The sequence below is a fragment of the Scyliorhinus torazame genome, chromosome 16 (assembly GCF_047496885.1).
Source record: "Scyliorhinus torazame isolate Kashiwa2021f chromosome 16, sScyTor2.1, whole genome shotgun sequence".
Lineage (NCBI taxonomy): Eukaryota > Metazoa > Chordata > Chondrichthyes > Carcharhiniformes > Scyliorhinidae > Scyliorhinus > Scyliorhinus torazame.
Window position 1 is genome coordinate 29,267,450 of NC_092722.1, and position 25,879 is coordinate 29,293,328.

At 45.8% G+C, this 25,879-nt stretch overlaps 1 protein-coding gene across 3 annotated transcripts in view; it reads right to left on the reverse strand.

The window, feature by feature from the left end:
• Nucleotides 1-25,879, reverse strand: part of LOC140392656 (putative oxidoreductase YteT) — a 378,465-nt gene that overhangs the window by 127,183 nt on the left and 225,403 nt on the right. For all 3 annotated transcript variants that reach the window (XM_072478137.1, XM_072478135.1, XM_072478136.1), the window contains 5 exons: nucleotides 24,200-24,330; nucleotides 22,321-22,375; nucleotides 19,372-19,464; nucleotides 7,589-7,723; nucleotides 6,667-6,768 (listed from right to left, as the gene is read on the reverse strand). In XM_072478137.1, coding sequence (XP_072334238.1) covers nucleotides 6,667-6,768; nucleotides 7,589-7,723; nucleotides 19,372-19,464; nucleotides 22,321-22,375; nucleotides 24,200-24,330 — 516 coding nt within the window. The remainder of the gene's footprint in view (nucleotides 1-6,666; nucleotides 6,769-7,588; nucleotides 7,724-19,371; nucleotides 19,465-22,320; nucleotides 22,376-24,199; nucleotides 24,331-25,879) is intronic.

Consider the following 25,879-nt stretch of genomic DNA (forward strand, 5'->3'; position numbering starts at 1 on the left):
TCCGGTTTCCTCCCACAAGTCCCGAAATACGTGCTATCAGGTAATTTGGACATTCTGAATTCTCCCTCTGTGTACCCGAACAGGTGCCGGAGTGTGGCCTCTAGGGGATTTTCACAGTAATTTCATTACAATTTTAATGTAAGCCTACTTGTGACACTAATAAAGATTATTATTATTGTTACTACTGGTTGTATATGCAGGTAGTATAATCTCCGACCCTGCCTGCCGCCAGGATAGTCCAGTCCCTCTGGAAATCAATGAACTTTTGACTAAGCCGCTAAATCTCCCATAGCGGGTTCCACCACGATGGAGCTGGGAAATCCCAGCCAAAGACTTTCTTTAAAACAGAGTGTGATGAATATAAGAAATTGTCATCCTTCATAGTTTGCATTTTTGCAATAATATTATTAAAACCAAGACTGTATTTCTGCTCGCGCTGTGATGAAAAGTGAAGTAATCAGTCATTTTTGCAGGGGAGGTGTTTTACTAATAGATATTAAAGACCATTTTACCTGTTTGCAGATAGGGAGGTAATATAACAGTTTGAGCCTGGTTAAACAAATCAAGGCATATCAAGACAAAAGAATGCCAAATGCTGTGAGTACAGCTGATGTAGCTCATGGGAGTTGCCAGGTCTGTCTGAAAAAGGGATTTACTTTCAGGGCTCTAAGTTGAGCAGAAGGTTTTCAGCTTGATCCTAAAAAAGATTTCTCTCTCCAAGGACTCTACCCCAAGATAAACAAGTAAACCTAGATGTTAACTTTATACGTAAGTGGTATTTGAAATATATGGGTTGCTGAATTGGAATACAGAGGCAGGTTTCAGGAAGCAGGTTAAGATGTTGTAACTGTTAACTGTGAAGCTATTTCTTTGTTTCTAATGTGCTTAATTCTGTGTTAAAATTAAAGTTTGTTTTAATATAAAAGCTGTCTACTGGTCAATGTTATCACTCCTGTGGTGCAGTAACATTTCCTCACAGTTTTACCAAATGAAAATGGAATCATTGAACCTCACAGTGCAGATGGAGGACATTTAGCCCATTGAATCTGCACCAGCCCTTGGAAAGAGCACCCTACTTAAGCCCACGTCTCCATCCTATCCTCGAAACCCAGTAAGCCTACCTAACCTTTTTGACACTAAGGGACAATTTAGCATGGCCAATCCACCTAACCTGCACATCTTTGGACTGTGGAAGGAAACCAGAGCACCCGGAGGAAACCCACACAGACACGGGGAGAAAGTGCAAACTCCACACAGATAGTTACCCGAGGACGGAATTGAACCTGGGTCCCTGGAGCTGAGGCAGCAATGCTAACCACTGTGCCACCGTGCCGTCCTACAGTTGGGTTCTAATCCGGTATCTTAACCAAATATAGGGTTGAGGCCTGGACCCATAACAAGGGCTCAATTTTCCATTTGGGAAACTAAGTGACGTGGTGGCTGGGAGATTTGGCATGATTCCCACTGGGCAGCGCGACAGTTAAACACGTGCAATCTTTTACTTTTCAACTCAGTACTTTTGGATCAGCTGGGACCATGGCAATATTTGTGGCGAGGTGGACAGGAGGTTGTCAGTCCATTCTCTCCCACTCCCCTCATTATCTCATGGAGTCGAAGGTTCTGGCGCTATACTTCAACAGCATCCAGACAGGCATTCACCCATTGCAGACAAGGAGCTCTGCGTTACTCCTCCAGAGTCCTTAGGGCTGCAACTCATACTGGGGAAGCTCGCAGACATGAGCAATCATACCCTGGGACATACAAGAGCATTGCGATTCACTCATCTCTAGACAAAGGCACAGCTGGCAAAACACCCATAGTTGGTTCAGTGCCCGCTGTCCCAGTCCACATTCATCAGCCTCTTGACCTTATAGAGGCCTTGCCGCGGCACGGTGGCGCAGTTATTAGCACTGCTGCCTCACGGCGTCAAGGACCCAGGTTCGATCCCGGCCCCGAGTCACTGTCCATGTGAAGTTTGCACATTCTCCCCGTGTTTGTATGGGTCTCACCCCACAACCCAATGATGTGTGTGCACGGTAGGTGGATTTGCCACACTAAATTGGCCCTTAATTGGAAAAAAACAAATTGGGTACTTTTGATTCTTAGGTCCTCTCTCCTCATGGTCCTCCACCAACCGGTGATGGGGCCTCCATCTTCCCATCTCGATGAGAGCCATTACCAAGACAGGGCTGCTTGCAGCCACCATCATCAATGCCTCAGTGTATGTGTGAACAGTTTCGGCACTTTAAACCCCGATAACAGGTCACCTCTGAGGTAAAAAAGGGAGCAAATGTTGCAGGAGACAGAGCACTCCCCGAGACTGTTATGCCAGTAACCTATCGGACCCAGCAGAAACCCAGCCCAAAAAGTGGAGGGAACTCGAGGTGTGGCAAAGTCCGATAAAATGGCAGCAGCAGGAGAAGGATCGGCATCTGAGGGAAAAGCTCAGATGGAGCAATGAATGGCTTTTATGGGCAGCACGGTAGCACAGTGGTTAGCACTGTTCCTTCACAGCGCCAGGGCCCCTGGTTCGATTCCCAGCTGGGTCACTGTCTGTGTGGAATCTGCACGTTCGCCTTGTGTCTGCAAGTGTTTCCTCCGGGTGCTCCAGTTTCCATCACAAGTCCCTAAAGATGTCCTGATAGGTAATTTGGGCATTCTGAATTCTCCCTCCGTGTGCCCGAACAGGCGCTGGAATGAGGCGACGCGGAGTTGCAGTGTTAATGTAAGCCTATATTGTGACAATAAAGATTATTATTATTACTTTGTAAAAGACCAACTCCGTCACCAGAGAAGAGAAATGCAAGGGAACTTGTCCAGGGCCATTGAGGGTGCAGTAGCACTTCTTCAGGTAACAATGGACTGCGTGGATAAGTGCCTCGCTACTTAATTGGCTGGTCCAGTTCAGTTTCTGGTTAAGGGTGACCGCCAAGGGACTGGGAGACTCAGCAAAGGCCATGTTATTGAATGTCAAGGGGAGGTGGTTACACTCTCTCTTATTGGAGCTAGTCTTTTGTACAGCACTTTGGTGGCACAACTGTTACTTGCCACTTCTCAATTCAAGCCTGGATATCAGTCAAGTCTTTTTTGGCTGCATGCATGGACTGCTTTATTTTTTGAAGAATTGCAACCACGGCTTGTGAACACCTAACGACTTCTGCTGTAAATTGTGTGGATATTAAATGAAGCCAGCATTGGACTTGGCTGGGTTGCCTCTATAGTGCCACAGCTGTGTGACGTACTCTTCCACCTAACATATGGAGAAAAAATGCAAGGTAAAAAAATGTGCTTCGTACTTGAAGAATCGTATTGCAGCAGGTTGAGCACCTTCAAGAGAAATGGGAAGAGGAAAAAGAAAATTGGAAAAAATAAAAAGCTAAATAATATTATAAACAAAGATGCCTATCAATGCAAAGTTTTTAATGAGTATAAAGGTGCATGCATATTTATGTTGGTGTTAGCATATCAGCTTCACCCTGTGTGTGAAACAGGCTGTAATTGCATGAAATTTCATGTCAAAACATACAATGAATGAAATTTTAATAAAAGGCAGCTGACAAAGGTATATAACAAAGCTCTGCCAGTGTGAAAAAAATAGAACAGTGACAGCTCAAAAGAACATCTGACACGTAACCCATCAAGCCATGTTTCACCAATCAGCACTTCGTTCACAGAACCAATGAAACAACTCCGAGTGCAACCTGACACCACACAGGTGAGACAAATAAACCACCTGTTGTTAACTTCAAAACTACACAAAGAAAACCTCTAAAAACTGAGTGAAATCATACACCATATTACACGGATATATATCAGCATAGTCCCTGCATGGTCTTGTCTTTTATTCAATGTGTGCAATGTCTTGTCTCAAACTCAACAAGCACAATGCTGAAGGAACTACAGGTAGAACTTCTGATTAATGAACTTTGCCCATCAAACTCAAGCTGCTCATATGCTACATTCCTGTGTGTTATTTTTACACACAAGTGTTAACTTATTTGTTTTAAAAGGGTTACTACATTAAAAAAAATAATGCACACATAATGCAGTATCAACATATTAAACAAGATAATAATTCTTTAATATTCCATCATGGGATGTAGACATTTCTGACTTACCGGCCCATTTCGGAGGGCAGTCATTACTCAGTTACAATGCTGCGAGTTTGGAGTCAGATATAGGCTAGGCAAGGACAGCAGATTTGCTTTCTTAAAGGTCATTAGTGAGCTAGATGTATTTTTATGAAAATGTGGTATTCATGGTCTCCATTAGTAACACTAGCTTTTTATTGCAGATTTATTTTAATCAAATTTAAATTCCACAAATGATATATAAAACATAGAACTGTACAGCACAGTACAGGCCCTTCGGCCCACGATGTTGTGCCGAACTAGTCTGAAACTAAGATCAAATCAACCTACTCCCAATCATTCTAGTGCACTCCATATGCCTATCCAATAATCGCTTGAAAGTTCCTAAAGTATCCGACTCCACTACCATAGCTGGGAGTGCGTTCCACGCCCCAACCATTTTCTGAGTAAAGAACCTACCTCTGACATCCCTCCTATATCTTCCACCATGAACCTTATAGTTATGTTGTGGTGAGATTTTGAACTTAAGGGGCGTCATTCTCCGACCCCCCGCCGGGTCGGAGAATGGCCGTTGGCCGCCGTGAATCCCGCCCCCGCCCCCGCCGAAGTCTCCGGTACCGGAGATTGGGCGGGGGCGGGAATTGGGTTGCGCCGGTTGGCGGGACCCCCCGCTCAATTCTCCGGCCCAGATGGGCCGAAGTCCCGCCCAGAAATTGCCTGTCCCGCCGGCGTAAATCAAAGCTGGTATTTACCGGCGGGACCAGGCGGCATGGGCGGGCTCCGGGGTCCTGGGGGGGGCGCGGGGCGATCTGACCCCGGGGGGTGCCCCCACGGTGGCCTGGCCCGCGATCGGGGCCCACCAATCCGCGGGCGGGCCTGTGCCGTGGGGGCACTCTTTCCCTTCCGCCTCCGCCACGGTCTCCACCATGGCGGAGGAGGAAGTGACTCTCCTCACTGCGCATGCGCGGGAAACTGTTGGCGGCCGCTGACGCTCCCGCGCATGCGCCGCATTTCCGCGCCAGCTGGCGGGGCAACAAACGCCATTTCCGCCAGCTGGCGGGGCAACAAACGCCATTTCCGCCAGCTGGCGGGGCGGAAATCCCTCCGGCGCCGGCCTAGCCCCTCAATGTTGGGGCTCGGCCCCCAAAGATGCGGAGCATTCCGCACCTTTGGGCCGGCGCGATGCCCGTCTGATTGGCGCCGTTTTTGGCGCCAGTCGGCGGACATCACGCCGTAGAGGGAGAATTTCACACATGGTTCTGGATTGTTCGTGATGGCCTCTGGAATACTGGCCCAGTAACATAACCACTAAAATGGGTACCATACAATGAGCACACCCCCCCAACTGGAAAGCCCGAGACCAGCTCAAGATTGGACCAGAATTGCATCTTGGGCCTGGTTAACATTTTTGTGCCTGTCACATCTCCAAGTGCAGCTCGCCCATTTTAGAAAGGTGAATTTTAAGCCACTTACCTTTTTGTCGGCTGTCTAAAGATAAATCCTGGGGTGGGGAGGGGAATGGTAATGTTGGAAGGTGGAGGGTGGAGGGGGGGGACACATCAGGATACTGTGGTGTGGAGGAATATTTCAGCTCCTTCTGATACAAAGGTATGTTTAAAGAATAACTTTTTTTTAAACTCAGTTTTTGGTTGGCAGTCGCTACTTCTGCCACAGGCTCAGTTTTTATACTTTTTCTATCCAATTTCCCAGTGTGCGGGCTAGTACTTGCATTGGGCCATATATGTATTAACAGAGGGAACTAACATCTGTTTTAGATGGTCGATCCCAATGTTTGAAAAATGGCCCAACTGACTATCATGTCAGATGTCTAGCATGTATGACTTAGGCAAAGGACATTGGTCTCCAAAATTGGCCCTTGTATCCATTTTATGCTTATAAGCTCCAATTTCTACCCACTAATTCAGAGCAGTGAAAACATGCAGCACAGCTCTCATCTTTAGTTTACACAAGAAGAGGCATTGGATCATACATAGGTTTATAGACCAATATTTTCAGAGGTCTGTGATTCCATTGGTACTTTGGAGGTTGTGTTGTTTACGCTTAAGATTAAAGATAATGGTGGGAAACGGCTATTCGGGGTCTGAGGTTCTTGTGCCACGGTGAAATGAGACTACCGACACCAAATCATGATTGTCTCTTAAGACTTAAGACAGTCAGGGCAGCACGGTGACGCAGTGGTTAGCACTGCTGTCTCACGGCACCGAGGTCCCAGGTTCGATCCCGGCTCTGGGTTACTGTCCGTGTAGACTTTGCACATTCTCCCCGTGTTTGTGTGGATTTCGCCCCCACAACCCAAAAGATGTGCAGGGTAGGTGGATTGGCCATGCTAAATTGTCCCTTAATTGGAAAAAATTAATTGGGTACTCTAAATTTTTATTTTTTTTTAAACTTAAGACAGTCAGGTGTTCAGCTGACACATTCCTCTGGTTTGCAACCCAGGAGTCAAATCCACCTAATTTTACCCTCCAACTTCAGTTCATCGGATTACAGCACCGAACACAAAACAACACATCCCAGTAAGAGCCCATTCAGTCTCTTTTTGCTTCTCTCTTACCTCAGTTCCATAAATTGTCATTTTCCTAGTGGCCAGCTTTTCAGTGAAGGCCACCATAGTAAAAGCTGCTGTCACTCCTTTCTCAAACTCCATATTGACAACCTGCCAAAAAAATTCACTTAGTGAGAACTTAGTAACTTTCAGGTTCAAAAAGGGACCAAAGTGGTTTCCAGCCTGTAGCTAGATTTTAGTTCCTTCCAGCAGCACTTGTGTATCATAATATCGACCTATTGTCCCATTACAAAACATTTAAATGCAATAATCAACATGATGGAAAAATTTATTAAACAACTTTACATGATAGTATCTATATTGTACTGTTATAATACATCATCCTGAATCAGGACTGTGGTAAAGTTAATGAAATGCATTATTATAATTGAAGCTGAACGTACTGAAGTCGATTGTATCATAATTATTCAAAATGGAATTATAAAAAACATTTGCTGAAGTAAACTTAGAGTATCCAATGCATTTTGTTTCCAATTAAGGGGCAATTTAGCATGGCCAATCCACCTATCCTGCACATCTTTTGGGTTGTGGGGGCGAAACCCACGCAAACACGGGGAGAATGTGCAAACTCCACACTGACAGTGACCAAGAGCCGGGCTCGAACCTGGGACCTCGGCGCTGTGAGGCAGCAGTGCTAACCACTTGCACCACCGTGCTGCCCTTGATGAAGTAAATATTAAAGGATAAAAAAGACAGAAGAATGCTGAGAATATCTAGTTGCAGCTTGGAATCAGCACTGGTACAGGTGTAATAGTCTGTTAAGACTTCTACAATTCCAAGTGTTTATGCACTATAGAATGCACAGAAAGAGTATTCATAGGTCTTTTTCTACAGCTTATATTATTGCACTGCTTATTTATAAAACTTAAAACAAAGCTAGAACTTAATAAGAATTCATAAATATTATTACCTGATGGGTGACAACATCATTATCGCATTCGTAAACACATCTCCCATATGGACCTTCACGAAGTGCCTTCGTAACCGATTCAATGTCAACAACGGACCCTTCACAGATCACGGAGATAGGCCAACCTTTAATACCCTGCTCAAGAAAATAAAAACAAGCAGAACCCTTATCAGACATTTCCTCCTGCCTATCAACAGAACCACTGTCACATGTCCCCACTATCAACATATTAGCGATTGCCATTGACCAGAAGCTTAAATGCACGAACAATGCTACAAAAGGTCAGAGGTTGGTACCCTGCTAACCTCCTGATCCCTCGAAATTTGATGGAAAATTCACCATTCAATTAGATGAGTGCCATTGCAACAACACTAAGGTTGACGCCATCCATGGCACTTCAGAGTTACTCAAGTGTGAAGGGAGATAAATGGAGCAAAAATGACAGTTATGTGTGTGTGGAAGCTGTCAATCACAGCCTAGTAAGGGAAATGAATGATGGTTTGCAGCTCAAGGATCTGTGGGTGTTTAAACACAGCTGTCTAGTTTCTTTCCAAGAATTGACATGTAGTGCTTCCTACACCTGAGCCAGCAGGTGTATTGCCCAGTTGAGTCTTACAACAGTAATTGTTTTCACTGCCTCTGTCTTGACTGCTCTCTAGATTCCAAACAGGAGCCCCTTTTCTTCAGGGGCTTCCTGACAGGAGGCTCTTTTCAGGTGGGAAGCGTCTGTGGCAGGGGGTCTCTTTTATTTGGGGGTCTTGAGGGGCAGTGGGGAGCTCTGGTAGGGGTGGGGTAGGCAGGTCTTGCATTGTGGGAGTGGAGGGTGGCCCTCAGATGAACATTGGGGGTAATTCCCTTAAAGAGTTACCCCCTTGGCCCACCGTATCAGGTACACGTTTGTCCATACCTATAGTAATCCTCACCCACATGATTCCCCGCACAGAGAATATGGTCTTAATGACCCATTTGCATTCCCCACTGGCTTGTGGGTGTGAACCTTGAACCTGCACCACCACCTGAACCTTGAACCTGCGCGAGAGCATCGGAAACGGATCAGGGCCCGGCACGGATCCAGTTTTTTCCCACTTGCTGGATTCTCCGCCTCACCGCGAACTCTCCAACTGGTGGTGCAAGGCAGAGAATTCAGTCCACTATGTCTGTGTTGGTGCTGAAGGACAACCTTTCCTTGAAGGTGGGTGTGACAGCAGAGGATCAGTCAACAGGTGCTATGGTGTCATACCACAGTGATCCTCTTATAGAGATACCGCCTCATGGCAAATTTCTAACATTTTCAAAACTGGACAAAGACCCTTTAAAAATAGTTGAAGCTATATCTGTCTATGACGCTTAAAAAGTAAGAACTGATATGGCAGTTTTGTAGGAACTGACACCTTGTTCTCTCTGAAGAGACCATACACACCCATTGTCAAATCCAAAATGGAGCGGTGAGTCATGTGGCATGTTCCCACAAGCTGGTGTTTTGTGAAGCATCGAAGTCCAGTCTGCCATTTTTCCATCTTCTAGGCAGCAGCACAGAAAAGGGGCTCTGTCCAGCTTTCAATGTCTGATCCTATCTACACTGTTTCTGTGAGAGCTTTTGTACCATCGCCTACAAGGACTGATTCATCTCTGCGTGCCTACCCCATCGTGTAAGTCAACTCTGTCATGATATCCACATTATCATATTATGGTGCAATCACACACGCACTGATGGACAGGCAGTTGGATCAACCAGCACACACATAACATCGCAGCCAATCACCAGTGAGAGCACACGCACTATAAAACAGGGAACACCACAGTTCCCGCTCATTCTGCCAGGAGATAGCTCAGAGCACAGAGCTCATAGCGCGCCACTCAGACATACACCATGTGCTGAGTGTCTCACCAAGATAGTGATAGGGCTGGGTCCACAGGTTAACTGGTGAAGCACGTACCCAAGCCAGTAGTTAAATGTTACAGTAGTTTAGACAATAAAACAGAGTTGTACCATCTACAGCCGCGTTGGATCATTTGTGCATCAGAACACCCAACACGACAAACTCTACTAGAAAAGTGAATTATCCAGAATCAGTTCAGCCTGCCGGCAGCTGTGAAGGAAAACCTGCACCTTTGCCTCCGCCATTCTTGGGAACTCCAGCCCATCCACAAACCGCCTCATACCCTCTTCCGCTACCAGAGGCTCCAAGCTATACAATTTCAGGTAAAATGCCTCAAACATCCCATTCACCTCCTCTGGATCTGTTACCACTGTACCCCAGCCATTTCTCGTCCTCACAATTTCCATCGCCACCGCCTGCCTCCTCAACTGATGCGCAAGCATCCTGCTGGCTTTCTCCCCATATTCATATACTGCCCGCCTGGCCCTGCGCAGTTGCCCCACTGCCTTTCCCGTGGACACAAGCCCAAACTCTATCTGGAACTTCTATCTCTCCCTCAACAGCACCTCCTCAGGTGTTGCCGAAGACCTCTGGCCAACCTTCAAAATGGCCTCCAGCAACCTGAACCTCTCAGACCGCTCCTTGTGCGCCCGGATCGAGATAAACTCTCCACTTACCACTGCTTTCAGTGCCTCCAACGATGTGGAGGCAGAAACCTCCCCCATTTTATTCTGCTCCACATAATTCTGGATAGCCCCCCTTGTTTTAGCAAACCTCCTTACCCGCCAATAGCCCCACATCCAACCTCCACTGCGGCCATTGGGGACTCTCTTTCCCACCCGCAAATCTATCCAATGCAGCACATGGTCAGCCACCACGATCGCCGAATACTCCGATCCGATCACCCCCGCCAACGGGGTCTTGTCCATGACAAAGAAGTAAATCCAGGAATGCCCAGTGGACGTGCAAGAAGTACAAAAATGTCTTTGCCTTGGCCTCTCAAATCACCATGAGCCTTCCTCTCCCACACGTTCTATAAACCCCAATCGCTCCTTTGTCAGGGGCCTGGGGCATGATCGGTCCAGCCTAGGGTCCAACACCGTATTAAATTCTCTTCTTCTTCTCCCTCCCCACCTCCTCCACACCCTCCATGGATCGTCCCCTCACTGCACTGCTTTTAACTAGCCTACCTGCTAGCATGGGGGCCTCCACTCGAGGCAACCGCCTATCCCCCCTTCTACCACCCCTCACCCGCTTTGAACATAGAACATACAGTGCAGAAGGAGGCCATTCGGCCCATCGAGTCTGCACGACCCACATTAAGCCCTCACTTCCACCCTATCCCCATAACCCAATAACCCCTCCTAACCTTTTTGGACACTAAGGGCAATTTATCATGGCCAATCCACCTAACCTGCACGTCTTTGGACTGTGGGAGGAAACCGGAGCACCCGGAGAAACCCACGCAGACACGGGGAGAACGTGCAGACTCCGTACAGACAGTGACCCAGCGGGGAATCGAACCTGGGACCCTGGCGCTGTGAAGCCACAGTGCTATCCACTTGTGCTACCGTTTTGCCCCCAAAACAGTTGACCGCACTTACCCAATCCACACCCACACATAGTAAATACCACAATCCACCCAGCATACACACCTGCATTCCCCATACAGGCATCTCCAAAGTTCAGCGTCCTTACAAGCCTCCCAGTCTATGGTCTCAGAAAATTACTCTCTCTCTCTGGCATATCAAACTAGAATTCCTGGTTCTGGTGTGTGACCCACCGATGAGCAGGATACAGCATCCCAAACTTCACTCTTTCTTGTAGAGGGCTGCCTTGACCCTGTTGAATCCAGACAGCCACTTGGCAAACTGATACACAAGTCCTGGTAGAAATGCACCATGTTTCCTTCGCAGGTACATTCTCTTGTCTCCTTCGTTCACCGCAGAACCTTCTCTTTGTCTAGAAAATGATGAAACCGCACCACCATCACCCTTGGATGTTCCCCTGCCTTTGGCTCCTCCTCACCGCCCTATGCACCCAATCCACTTCAGGGGTTGGTCAAAGACCTCCTCCCCCAGCAGCTTCTCAATCAGATTTGCCACATACTTTGTGGCCTGTGTTCCCTCAATCCCTTCAGGCAGCCCGACAATGCAGAGATTCTGCCTCCTGGAGCAATTCGGCAGGTCCTCCACCTTTTTCCTCAGCCGCTTCTGGCCCTCCACGACGAGCACCTTCTCTGCCTCCAATGAGGCCAACAAGTCCTTATGATCCGCTACCAACTCCTCCGCCTTCTGGAGTGCCAAACTCTGCGCCTCCAGCCTTTGCTCCATTCTCTCAATTGCCACCCGCCACCTTAGTCTGGTCTCCAAGGCCTCTTCCGTCTGCTGCTGGAAAGTGGCATTCAAAAAATCCACCAATTGCTCGGTAGACAACTGGGCAAACAACAACGCCCCAGAACCCTCCGCCACTTACCCCGCTGTCGCACTTCGAAAGTCCTCCCTGTCAGACTGCTGTCCCTTGTTCTTTACATTCATCGTTCAAAAAGCCATATACCTGCCCCACGGAAGTAGAATTCTTATCTCTCAATGTTCATGCACTTTGCACCACCAAAGCCTCCCTACATCGGGTGAAAAGGACCAAGCAATTCCACCTCAAGCGGAGCCATTAAATGTGCGACCACTCACTCCTTGGCCGCTACTGGAAGTCCCCAAACGATCGCCTTTTATAAGCAACTAGAGTTTATTTTCTGTTTTGCCTGACTGTAGTTCGACAACCCCCCCCCCCCCCCACTGAGTAGTGGCCTGTGTAGAGTCGGCAGACTTTAAAATCTCCATTCCCGCAGCCTGTTTAGCTTCGCCACACGCGCGGTCCCTGCAGCCCAGACCCCACTCACTTCAACACAAGCAAGTGTTCCCCGAACGTCGGTGTTCTTACTCATAGTGCAGCAGAAACCATTTTTTAAAAAACCTTTAGCATCGCCGGCAGTGCTTCACGCACGTCTGTATGCACGCGAGCCCAGTCCCGAAAATCTTCCATTGCTCCTGCTGACACCTCCACCGTTCAATCAACAAAAATAATTTTCAGCGATTTTTCTGTCTCAATCCTCGGCGCCAGTTTCCTCTTCTGTTATATTTCTCTGTTGCCGCAGAGAAAAGGTATGTAGGTGCCCACACTTTCAATTCTTGTGAAACACGATGAGAGGTTTATTAAGAGATGTTGCTCATATAATGAATGATGGTGAACTGCTCAAGCCGTTGCAAACACTGTGCTGACGACACAACACATTACCTGGCTCATAACCAGCAAGAATGTATTCCCTAATACATAACATTTCCTCTTAAATGTATCTATAACAAAGAACAAAGAACAATACAGCACAGGAACAGGCCTTTCGGCCCTCCAAGCCTGTACCGGTCATAGAACAAAGAACAAAGAAACGTGCAGCACAGGATCAGGCCTTTCGGCCCTCAAAGCCTGTACCGGTCATAGAACAAAGAACAAAGAAACATGCAGCACAGGAACAGGCCCTTCGGCCCGCCAAGCCTGCGCCGCCCATGCTGCCCATCTAAACTAAAATCTTCTACACTTCCGGGGTCCGTATCCCTCTATTCCCATCCTATTCATGTATTTGTCAAGATGCCCCTTAAACGTCACTATCGTCCCTGCTTCCACCACCACCTCCGGCAGCGAGTTCCAGGCACCTCTGTGTAAAAAAACTTGCCTTGTACATCTCCTCTAAACCTTGCCCCTCACACCTTAAACCTATGCCCCCTAGTAATTGACCCCTCTACCCTGGGAAAAAGTCTCTGAACACTCTATCTATGCCCCTCATAATTTTGTAGACCTCTATCAGGTCGCCCCTCAACCTCTGTCGTTCCAGTGAGAACAAACCAAATTTATTCAACCTCTCCTCATAGCTAATGGCCTCCATACCAGGCAACATCCTGGTAAATCTCTTCTGCACCCTCTCTAAAGCCTCCACATCCTTCTGGTAGTGTGGCGACCAGAATTGAACACTATACTCCAAGTGTGGCCTAATACATAATACATAATACATAAATGTTATGTATTAGGGAATACATTCTTGCTGGTTATGAGCCAGGTAATGTGTTGTGTCGTCAGCACAGTGTTTGCAATGGCTTGAGCAGTTCACCATCATTCATTATATGAGCAACATCTCTTAATAAACCTCTCATCGTGTTTCACAAGAATTGAAAGTGTGGGCACCTACATACCTTTTCTCTGCGGCAACAGAGAAATATAACAGAAGAGGAAACTGGCGCCGAGGATTGAGACAGAAAAATCGCTGAAAACCATGGGGATGATATGAAAAGCCCTAATGACCACGTAGGTTCTATACAGCTGCAACATGACTTGCCAATTTTTATACTCAATGCCCCGGCCAATGAAGGCTAGCATGCCGTATGCCTTCTTGACTACCTTCTCCACCTGTGTTGCCTCTTTCAGTGACCTGTGGACCTGTACACCTAGATCTCTCTGACTGTCAGTACTCTTGAGGGATCTACCATTCGCTGTATATTCCCTACCTGTATTAGACCTTCCAAAATGCATTACCTCACATTTGTCCGGATTAAACTCCATCTGCCATCTCTCTGCCCAAGTCTCCAAACGATCTAAATCCTGCTGTATCCTCTGACAGTCCTCATCGCTATCCGCAATTCCACAACCTTTGTGTCGTCTGCAAACTTACTAATCAGACCAGTTACATTTTCCTCCAAATCATTTATATATACTACGAACAGCAACGGTCATGATACCAACTTGGCCAAAACCCTCAGCACTTCATGGTGCCGTATCCCTCTATACCCATTCTATCCATGTATTTGTCAAGGTGCCTTAAAGAACAAAGAATTTGCTTCACCATTCTTTGTGCTAGTGAGTTCTCACCACTCTTTGGGTAAAGGAGTTTCTTTTGATTTTCCGATTGGATTTTTTGGTAACTATCTTAAATTGATGACGGTTAGTTATAACCTTCTCTGCAAGAGGAGCATTCTCTCTGTATCCACTCCATCAAAATCTTTCATAATTTAAATACCTCTATTACGTCACACCGTAGTCTTCTTTTTTCAAGAGAAAAGAGACACAGCCTGTCAATTCTTTCCTGGGATGTGCACCCAACAATGAACAAGTGGTCACACACCATGTGTGCATTAATCCGATGTAAACTCCTTCTGCTCATGAAAACCATGGGGATGATATGAAAAGCCCTAATGACCACGTAGGTGTCATCTACAATACTTTGTACTCAAAGGAACCCTGCCTTCTGGTGAAAGCTGTGCAATCCTGTTTAGGTAATGGCCAGAATTCTCCGCCATGGATTCTCTGCTCCCACTGGCTGCGCACCCCACCCGGTTTCCCGGCGGCGTGAGGTGGCTACAATGGGAAATCCCATTGGCAAGTGGCGGGAACAGAGAATCCCATTGCCAACAAATGGCGGGCTGCCAAGAAACACTTGGCTGGGGCACCGGAGAATCTAGCACAATGCTTCCTCCTCGCATGAAAAATAAGTATTTATTATTTACCAAAATGTATGTACCGCAGACGGCCGAAATGACATGTACCTGGTGATAGCTTGTAAATTTGTGGAGTAAGAAAGTTTTGTTCTTCTGCCAGAAGAGGCATCCCTGATCCAGATGTTGTATAAAGATTGGACTTCAGATGACACAGCTCTGAGGCAAGCTGCCTTGTGAAGCAAAGGTGGGGAATACTGGACGACAACGGCTTCAGATGGGTGGCATGGTGGCACAGTGGTTAGCACTGCTGCCTCATGGCGCCGAGGACCCTGGTTTGATCCCAGTCCCAGGGCACTGTCCATGTGGAGTTTGCACATTGTCTCCGTGTCTGTGTGGGTCTCACCCCCACAACACAAAGATATGTAGGGTGGGTGGATTGGCCATGCTAAATTGCCCCTTAATTGAAAATTTATTTCAAAAAATTACTTCAGGTGCAGGTCCCTAGGCAATGATTGGAATGGCCAGAACATCTCGAGGAATCATCGCATTCAATTGTGCAGTGGATTTGGAATCCCCACAGGAATAGCCATGGTCATCTTTTTGTAAAAGTGTTAAGCCAAAGCAAACTTTAACCAAAAATAATGAAGAAAACCCGATACATAAAGAGGAATAAAGGCCCCAGAAAAGCCAACTACACTTGAGCCAAAACGTAATGAAATGTACACAACATAACAAAAACATGTTTTAAAAATAAATACTCATTTGCTCCTTTTAAGAGACCTGTTCAAGTTCCCAAACAATCCAACTTCTAAAGCCATAAAATCCAGGCCCTGTCCAGCAAAACAGAAGTCTAAATATTCTAATGAGGTTGCTCATTTTGCTAGCACAGCCCCGTACGAAATGTAGAATTTGATGCATTTGCACAGACTATCAGGGGTTGGATTTAGACAGATGCAGCTCCCCTTCATTCGCTCTTTGCTGCTGCCAATGCTGACTGCCAGCGTAAATAAGGTAGTGTTTTATTTGTTGTGAATATTGAAAAGGCTGAATAAAGGGAGCTGGCCGGGCCACTGGTCCTCTATTGAAAGTGATTTAATTCAGTATGTTATCTGACACAACGGGACAAAACTGTTTAAACAATATTTGGAGCCCTACTAATTGGATCATACAGTTTCCTTTTGGCCTATTCTTTCCCATCAAGTTTGTCCTTTTTCTATATACTGTGTTCCACCTGGTAGAGATAGTGCCAGGCTGCTACAATGCAGTCCTAAAGAGACAGGCTTCGCTGTCGACTGCCTGATCTTCACCAGATGTCCTCTTATACTGGCACAGACAGATCGGTCATGCTCAGCAGCTGCGTGATGAGCAACCCCTTGCTCTCCTGGCAGAAGGCAAGGGCTTTTGTGCTGCTCTGTTCAAACCCGGCCTTTTGCTCTCTCATTCAGGTTCCTTTTTTAATGTCCATTTGTCATTCATGCAGTATTAGGGGGCCCCGCAAGAGTTTAACGAGCAGATGGCCACATTTGGGTAGCCTGTAAAAACTTTGAACAAAGGAGTCCTTAATTGTATGACCTTTATACTATTAGTCTGACAAAGCAAAGCCCTTCTCCATGGTAACTGATTTATTCCTGTGCTTTTGTTGCATTGCTGTTGGTTACTCATGTAGCTGTGTTTCTGCTAGCAGGCTACACTAGTTAAAGAAACTGAAGGCTGATAAAAAGGCACTTGATCAAGATTGTGGAAGGGTTTTGGTCAGCACAATCATTCCAATTTATGACAATTGTACATTAACCATTCAGTAGATATTAATTCGCCCACTTTCTTTGTGAACACGACATGTAACTGCAGCACATAGACTAGGATAGTCCTACAGTTTGATTACCGATCTGTGGTGAGTTAGCTGGTCTAAGCCAGGAGGGTACTAGAGCATTGTAAGTAACACAAGGTCCTATGATCTAGACTGAAGAGAAAAAAATCAGTCCGGGAGCCTATTCCTGATTACCATTCAAGGACTCCTGCTTAAAAGCTTGGATGCTCACACATCAGTTGCGGGAAGTGATAGAAGATAACACATAGGAGTCAGGACTGGATTTTACAATAGGCTTCCATCGGGACCAAATGGAGATCCTGGGGCGAAATTCTCCGGAAACGGCGCGATGTCCGCCGACTGGCGCCCAAAACGGCGCCAATCAGACGGGCATCGCGCCGCCCCAAAGGTGCGGAATGCTCCGCATCTTTGGGGGCCGAGCCCCAACATTGAGGGGCTAGGCCGATGCCGGAGGAATTTCCGCCCGCCAGCTGGTGGAAACGGCCTTTGTTGCCCCGTCAGCTGGCGCGGAAATGACATCTCCGGGCGGCGCATGCGCGGGAGCGTCAGCGGCCGCTGACAGTTTCCTTCCCACGCATGCGCAGTGGAGGGAGTCTCTTCCACCTCCGCCATGGTGGAGACCGTGGCGGAGGCGGAAGGGAAAGAGTGCCCCCACGGCACAGGCCCGCCCGCGGATCGGTGGGCCCCGATCGCGGGCCAGGCCACCGTGGAGGCACCCCCCGGGGCCAGATCGCCCCCGCCCCCCCGAGGACCCCGGAGCCCACCCACGCCGCCTTGTCCCGCCGGTAAGGTGGGTGGTTTAATTTACGCCGGCGGGACAGGCAATTTATCGGCGGGACTTCGGCCCATCCGGGCCGGAGAATCGAGCGGGGGGGCCCGCCAACCGGCGCGGCGCGATTCCCGCCCCCGCCGAATATCCGGTGCCGGAGACTTCGGCAACCGGCGGGGGCGGGATTCACGCCAGCCTCCGGCGATTCTCCGACCCGGCGGGGGGTCGGAGGATGTCGCCCCTGAATCCAGACTTTCTGGCAGCAAGACCAACAATGCAATCTTCCTTGAATGGCCTAATTGGCCACCTCTGCATTTGCTGTCTTGTCAACGATGGCTGTCAAATTCTCAATGATAGGGCAGCATGATGGCGCAGTGGGTTAGCACTGCGGCCTCATGGCGCCAAGGTCCCAGGTTCGATCCCGGCTCTGGGTCACTGTCCGTGTGGCGTTTGCCCATTCTCCCCGTGTTTGCGTGGGTTTCGCCCCTACAACCCAAAAATGTGCAAGCGAGGTGGATTGGCCACGCTAAATTGCCCCTTAATTGATACTCTAAATTTATACAAAAAAAATGTCAATGATATCAGCCCTTGAAAGGGTTGCTTCCAAAGCTAAAGTAAAATTAGGATGGTTGAAGCTGTTAGGCCTTTAGAAGTGGAGGGACAGTTTAGGCCATGAGTGGAGCCTTTTCTGCTGGCAGCACTGTCATTGGGGCATGAAGCTTTTGGCTCTGATGGAATGAGTTAAAAGCCTCTGTAAGTGCAGGTGTTAGGCACTCTGCTGGCATCAGAAATGCCAGGCTGGCAGCCTCTGTGGAGTGGGTGGCCAATCCTATTACCAATCCTTCCCTGGAAAGTTGCCCGGTAGCGGAATTTCATCTCAACACATCGCACCCCTATTTTCCAAGCCTCGCTGGCATCCAAGTTCCTCACCCTAGAACTAGGTGAATTTAGCCCTCACTGTTTGGAATCGTACATAAAGAATGGTCATTTGGGTCAAGTACACAAAATCAATTTGTGCCCAATCTGTTCAGCACAATTCAGTAATCACCATCTGCAGAGGAGAGGTGAAAAGTGAAAAACAGAAGAATATATATTTTGTCCCCAGTGAATCTGGCCTTAACTCACTCACTACAATTTTGCCTAGGAGAGGTGTTATAGCGGGCAGCATGGTGGCACAGTGGTTAGCACTGCTGCCCACACGCCGAGGTCCCAGGTTCGATCCCAGCCCGTGTAGAGTTTGCACATTCTCCACGAGCCTGCGTGGGTCTCACCCCCACAACCCAAAGATGTGCAGGGTAGGTGGATTGGGTTGCCCCAATGCGCACAGGGCACCCCCCACCCCCCGAATGATGTGCCCCCTCATTTCCCACCTTTTTTCAACTTGGCCTCAGAAAATAGAATGCCCAATCTCCCCTTCCTGCCCACGCCAACTGTTTTAAACTGTGTGCAGCCTAATATTCCAATCAATTGGCTTGGTAACAAGCTCAATGGACCTTCAATTATTTATTTTTAAATGGCAGACAGCTTGGGGGTGGCCAGCTGGGCACCACTCGTATTTTACGTGCCTCCCCTCTCCGAAAACATGACCAGCAGGGAGCCATAAAATCCAGTCCCATGTTTCCTGTGTAAATGGGCAGCTGAAGAGGGAGATGTAGCTCTGATTCAATAAGGTAAGGGGAGAGGGGTAATCTAAAGAAGGGTTAAGGGTTATAAGCTCTGCTTTATGTCCCAAGGCACTCCCTCACATGCATGCAGGGAACTTAACCAGGAGCAAGACTGTCGTTCAGTATCTTGTATTTACTCTGTCTAATGTTTGTAAATCTACTCACATTCTTGACACCTTCTAGATATAGTTTCTTGGCAGAATATGGGCAGCATTTCTCCACAGCACAATCCAAGCATCGGTCAGCAGCACCTTCAGGCTGGATAGAAAAAAAGAAAATTGTTAGTCCTTTTAGTTAGTATTATTTTCATCAATACAAAAACTTAACAATGTACACAACTAAACAGCATTCAACAAAGAAATACTAGAACACAATGAAACAGTGACACTGCTCTTCCAATCATCTACAGGATAAGGCATAGCAACTAGAAAATACGTAGCTGTGCTCAATTGGTTGATCTTGGATCTAATGGCAATTTGCTTCAGCACCACCAAGAAAGGAGAAATAAGCCAGGCTGTTGCTCCAACAGCAGCATTGGGAATATTGGTAATGTCTCGTACATGCAAACAGCCTATCAACACACACAGTTGTGGCATACATGCTAAGAACAGTCAATTGATGTGATAGCTGGTACAATTGCAACTGGATGGTTTAGAAATTCTCTATCCAATTTCACTCAACATAGTTTCATAAGTGAATAAACTGACAGAGGGACAGTGAAAAGAATATTTTATACCGGCACCGGTGGTTTATGATTAGCACTTTTTTTTTCTTTAACGTTTAGGGTACCCAATTAATTTTTTCCAATTAAGGAGCAATTTAGCGTGGCCAATCCACCTACCCTGCACATCTTTGGGTTGTGGGGGTGAAACCCATGCAAACACAGGGAGAATGTGCAAACTCCACACGGACAGTGACCCAGAGCCCGGATCGAACCTGGGACCTCGGTGCCGTGAGGAGCAATGCTAACCACTGCGCCACCGTGCTGACCTATGATTAGCACTTTATGCCTACTTCAAGTAATCACCAGTTTAATTATCCTAACCATCAGGAGAGAAGTCATATAACTTTTCTGTAAATAACTGTGCTGAACATGTACGTTTACTTAATGGGTTTCTTTTTGCTAAGCAATCTACTCTCCCCTTCTCTTTCAGATATTGACCGATTGCTGGACAATTCCATAGTCACAGGTTTTGGCTTTGGTAGCTTGCCTGAGCAGTCATTAATCATTGGTGAAATTAAACAATGTTTGTTGGCAGGCTGTTCAACTGTGTTTACATCACTGCTAAATTAGATCCTGATTTCACTCCATGTTCACAGATATGCACTTCAAGTAGGGGCAAATGGATAGTGAACAGGTTTGGAAATCTGGCCTAGCCCAGGGATCAAGTGACTTCGCCAATATGAGAAATCAAACTGGGGACATCTTAGTCTTCTTAGCTCAGTTATATGCTATATAAACTCTTGAGCTAACAAGGAATTTATTTATGTTTCTAGGTAAGTGAAATAGGACAATCAGAATGGACTGTTTGACCAAATTACTTTAAAAAAATGAATTTAGAGTGTCCAATTATTTTTTCCCAATTAAGGGGCAATTTAGCGTGGCCAATTCACCTAGCCTGCACATCTTTGGGCTGTGGGGATGAAACCCACGCAGACACGGGGAGAATGTGTAAACTCCACACGGACAGTGATCCAGAGCCAGGATTCAAACCCGGGTCCTCAGCGCCCTAGGCAGCAGTGCTAACCACTGCGCCACCGTGCTGCCCCTGTTTGACCGAATTACTAATCTGTATCTGACTTTCGACTATTGGAGAAACAGTGTATTAAGGCTATTCAGATATTGCTTTTAACATGAACTGTGTAGAAATAAAAAGAAAATTAGAAGGACCCATCAACTTTGGGGTCACAATGTGGTGGAATTATAATTCAGGGCATCATACTGTGGTTAGACTAGCAATCACAAAGGGCAGCACGGTGGCGCAGCAGGTTAGCCCTGCTGCCTCACGGCGCCGAGGTCCCAGGATCGATCCCGGCTCTGGGTCACTGTCTGTGTGGAGTTTGCACATTCTCCCCATGTTTGCGTGGGTTTCGCCCCCACAACCCAAAGATGTGCAGGCTAGGTGGATTGGCCAGACTAAATTTCCCCTTAATTGGAAAAAAATAAATTTGGTACTCTAAATTTTTTTTAAAAGGCTAGCAATCACAACAAGAAAATAGAAAAACAGCTGGAGGATTGAGACGTGCATCCCCTAGGTTTTGGCCAGGCCCCATTTCTTCAGCTAACTTGCACTTTGTGCATCTCATTTGATGTATTGCAATTTGCAGCCTGGCTCCAAATGAAGAGGGTCAGAACAATTAAGCTCATTAACAAGAACCAAGAGGATATCTCAGTTCAAAATACCAGTGAAGCATACAGAGCTACCCACTTGTTTCTATTAATACAAGTTGCTGGCTGTTCAATGCCATTTTCCTCCCTTCAAAATGCTGACCTGTGATTGGATATAGTAACATTGGTACCGATAGCTCCCTGGACCTTAGCCAAGTGGTCCTTCTCCATGTGTGATGCCAAACAGTACATTTGCAGTTTAACCAATGCGGTGGAGAAATCATAACTACCAACCCCATCCTGGTCTAATCTAACATTTCCATACACGTACTTGCCAAAGATCACTCCATAATGATCAGGATCAGGAACCTTGACTGAGGCACAAATTCTACACAGTGAATGTTAAAAGTAGTCTTCAAGAAACCTTAAAATGCAGATTCTCAACTCAACTTAGATTATCTGGTGAGTATCTGGTGAGTAACTGAGCTCATGAGCAGTAAAATCACAGTTCAATCTCAGGCGTTTGCTAATTGCCCTAACTATTGTTTCCCATGCCTCTTGTGTATTCATATCATGCTGAGATATATTTACCTACATAATATGTTAATAGCAGGAATATTTGATAGCGAGGAAGATACAGAGTCATGGGGAGAAAACAGGGCAAAAGAGTTGATAGACACAATAAGCCAAAAGCTTCTTTCCATGCTGCAAACTTTTATGGTTCTATGGAATTTTAGATTGAGAATTTGTTGTTAACTTGGGAATATATATTTTTTAATACCAACCTTGTTGTCTTTGCTAAAATGTGAGAGAGATCCAAATGATGAAACCTTGATGCACCTTAAAAGGAAAACGAGATGTCTGATCAAATGGCTTCTTATTGCACCAATGCAACATTTTGTTTTTCATGCGAGGCATCCTCGTAGCCGAGGTGAGAGTTTGGTAGCTTAGTGGTTATGGCACGACTAATGATCTGGTGGTCTGAACTGATAATCCAGATAAACATAAATTCAAATCTCAACTTGGCAGTTGAATTCAGTTTAGAAATCTTGAAATAAATAAGCAGGTATCAGTAAAGTGACAATGAAGCTGTCGGACTGATATAAAACCCCAACTTGTTCACTGTTGCCCTTTAACAAAACCTGGCATCCTTATATCCAGTCTGGCCTACATATTACCCCAGTCCCACATCAATCCATTAAGTGACCGTTGAAGTGGCTTAGCAAACTAATCAGTTGTTACTAAAAATTAATTGCTCAGGAAGGATCACCATCGTGGCAACTATGGATAGGCAACAAATATTAGACTTTCCAGTGACCTTAACATGTCAAGAGCCACTGGGAACTGATAGCAAGTTGTGCATAATTTCAGAGGCAGGTCTACAATTTGTACGTTCCCTAAAGATTAAGTAATGCCAAAATCAAAGAAAGGTAGCTTAATTTATAGCTAATCTTCCCCTTTAATCTCCAATCCCAATTGCTGCTATAACCACTTTTCCTTCGGCCAGATTACACTAGGCTGCCAAATTAACAATGGTTTAGTGCAATTCGATAATGTAAAGTGTGGTTCTATAGGTTGAACTTCCCCTCAGTTTCTTCATCCCTTGATGTTCAACTGCAGGGCAACTAGCCAGGCCTCCCAACAAGAGCAGAGGAATTCAAATATCAATGGAAACAAATTCACAAACAGGAGGCAGCCAATCCTCCAGCACTAGAGCCAACTGGATTGTGATGCATATCTAATAAACTATTTTAAACAGTCCTCAAACAATATACCTTAATAAACATAAATCACAACTGCCATCAAATCATAACATATGTTAAAAGGGTACTTGATGATATTTAAAATTCTTTGAAGTATTGATGTTACTTAAAAATAAATTTAGAGTACCCAATTCCAATTAAGGGGCAATTTAGGGTGACCAATCCACCTACCCTGCACATCTTTGGGTTGTGGAGGTGAAACCCACGCAAACACGGGGAGAATGTGCAAACTCCACATGGACAGTGTTCCAGGGTCGGGATCGAACTTGGGACCTCGCGCCATGAGGCAGCAGTGCTAACCACTGCGCCACCGTGCTGCCTTTTAAAGTATTGACGTTGAATGAACATAGCACGTAGCTATTTAAGAGACAAGTTGAATACCTTCCAGAGCACAATGTTAAAGTTACTACATCACTAATCTAATGGAGTCTGTTTGAACTTTCATGGAACCAAATACAAGAGTTTGCTGTTCTCATCAATGGGAAACAAAATAGTTTCCCTTCAGACTCAATAATATGTTTTCTGCAGGTACTATCTTGGGCTGCTTTATTTACCCCCACCTGAAATAAAATGTTTACTGGAATTGATCAATGTTCACATGTTAACCTGTGCAGTGATTGTTGGCAAGTTGCTCCATCAAGCACAGTATCACAGCTCAGCTCAATCCGGTTCTGACACTAGATCCACCCATGTCCATTTTCAGCAGGTGTCATTTGCATCAGAATCCATCCATAACCCAGTGGGGCGATACAGCCAACTGAAACCAAGACCAGCTTTTGCACAGACCTAAAAATGATCCTGCGACCTTCAACGTAGATTGATTCTTTTGCTCATGCCAAATTGTATAAGTGTCAAAGATATCACCTTCCATTATATGTAAGGTTTTGGAATTGTATTTCACCTCTTTCCGAACATCAAACTGTTGATGATGTCAATGTCATGACAAGATTTGGCCATTAGTGAAAAGGTGCTTTCCTGCTCATTTCTCCAATTCCCTCGGACAAACGAGTGAGCAAAATGATAAAAACCAACCTAGGAGAAGGAGGAAAAGCATTCATTCTCATCTCACTGATAAAAAAGCATTGTGTCTTATTCAATGAATGTTGGCTTTCGAATTGGTCTGTGCTAGCGAGATGTCATAATCAGCTATGTGATTTGTAGGAACCAATCTGTTCAGGGTATCACATCTCAGGACATAATAGAAAGACGCAATTAGCATTGTCAGAGTAACTGAAAGCTATACCTCATGATTTAAAAGTTGTAAATAAAAGTGAAACTAAGTTAAAATTTCTGGAGAAACAAGGGACTCAATTTATAAGCAAATGGAGTCAGGTTAACTCAATTAATTGGACCGTTCTTTCAAAGAACCAGCTCATTTGTAATAGACCAAATGGCTTCCTTATAGTCATTATTACATATGCAACATTATCTTGTGCTTTATGATTCTATTCTATGAACTGTTCTTTTTCTAAAATAAGTGTTCACTATGGGCAAATAGCTAAATTCCAATTTGGTTGTTGGATTTGACTTTGTCACTTTGAAAATATTAGACCCCCACAAACATGGGGAGAATGTGCAAGCTCCACATGGACAGTGACCCAGGTCCGGAATCCTCAGGCAGCAGTGTTGATCACGGCGCCACTGTGCCACACATATTAGTTAATAGTAATGGGAAGTTATGAATTTAGTCACCATTACCTACTGACCTAGGCCTTGGTTAAAGTTTTCCTGTTGGGTACAGTGCATTTGATCTGACTTTGTGTGCCATCAAGTGCGTCTACTACAATGGAAGATGAAAAGCTTGATTTAGCAGTTTCTCTAATGCAGCAAAACATCTCAACAAGATGGAAGAAAAGAATAAAGAAGCAAACAAAAAGGAGTGCACCAAAGTAGAAAATATGTGTCAGCAAGTGTAGGATGGAAAGAAGGAAATAATGTTGGGAAGCGTAGGCAAAACAGTACTGTACTGTACAGAAGTTGGAGATACTTATAAGTATATCCCATAGCCTGGTGGGCAGAGGCATTGAACTATACAGATCAAAAGATTCCAAACTGGAGCTCCAGTTTATACTTATTCGAGTGTGTGTGTGTGTGTGGGGGGGGGGGGTTCAGCCAATTTAATAATAAGGTTGCTACAATTTATGTGAATATCACATGGGCATATAATCACTGCGATTTCCAACTTGTTTAAATAACCTACCAACAGTTATTTCCAGGTTTACAGATGACTTGGGCAACGTATCGGGGCTGTCATGAGTTGGAGAACCTGCTAACTTCTGGGGTTAAAGAAAACATACGGCGAGAAACCTGCCTTCTCATAAGTGTTTTGAAAAAATAGAATTTGGTTTCAATAAATTTAGAGTACCCAATTCAATTTCTTCCAATTAAGGGGCAATTTAGCGTGGCCAATCCACCTACCCCGAAACCCACGCAAACACGGGGAGAATGTGCAAACTCCAAATGGACAGTGACCCAGAGCCGGGATCGAACCTGGGACCTCGACGCTGTGAGGCAACTGTGCTAACCACTGCACCAACATGCTGCCCTGAAAAAATAGAATTTTATCTATATATTTATTATG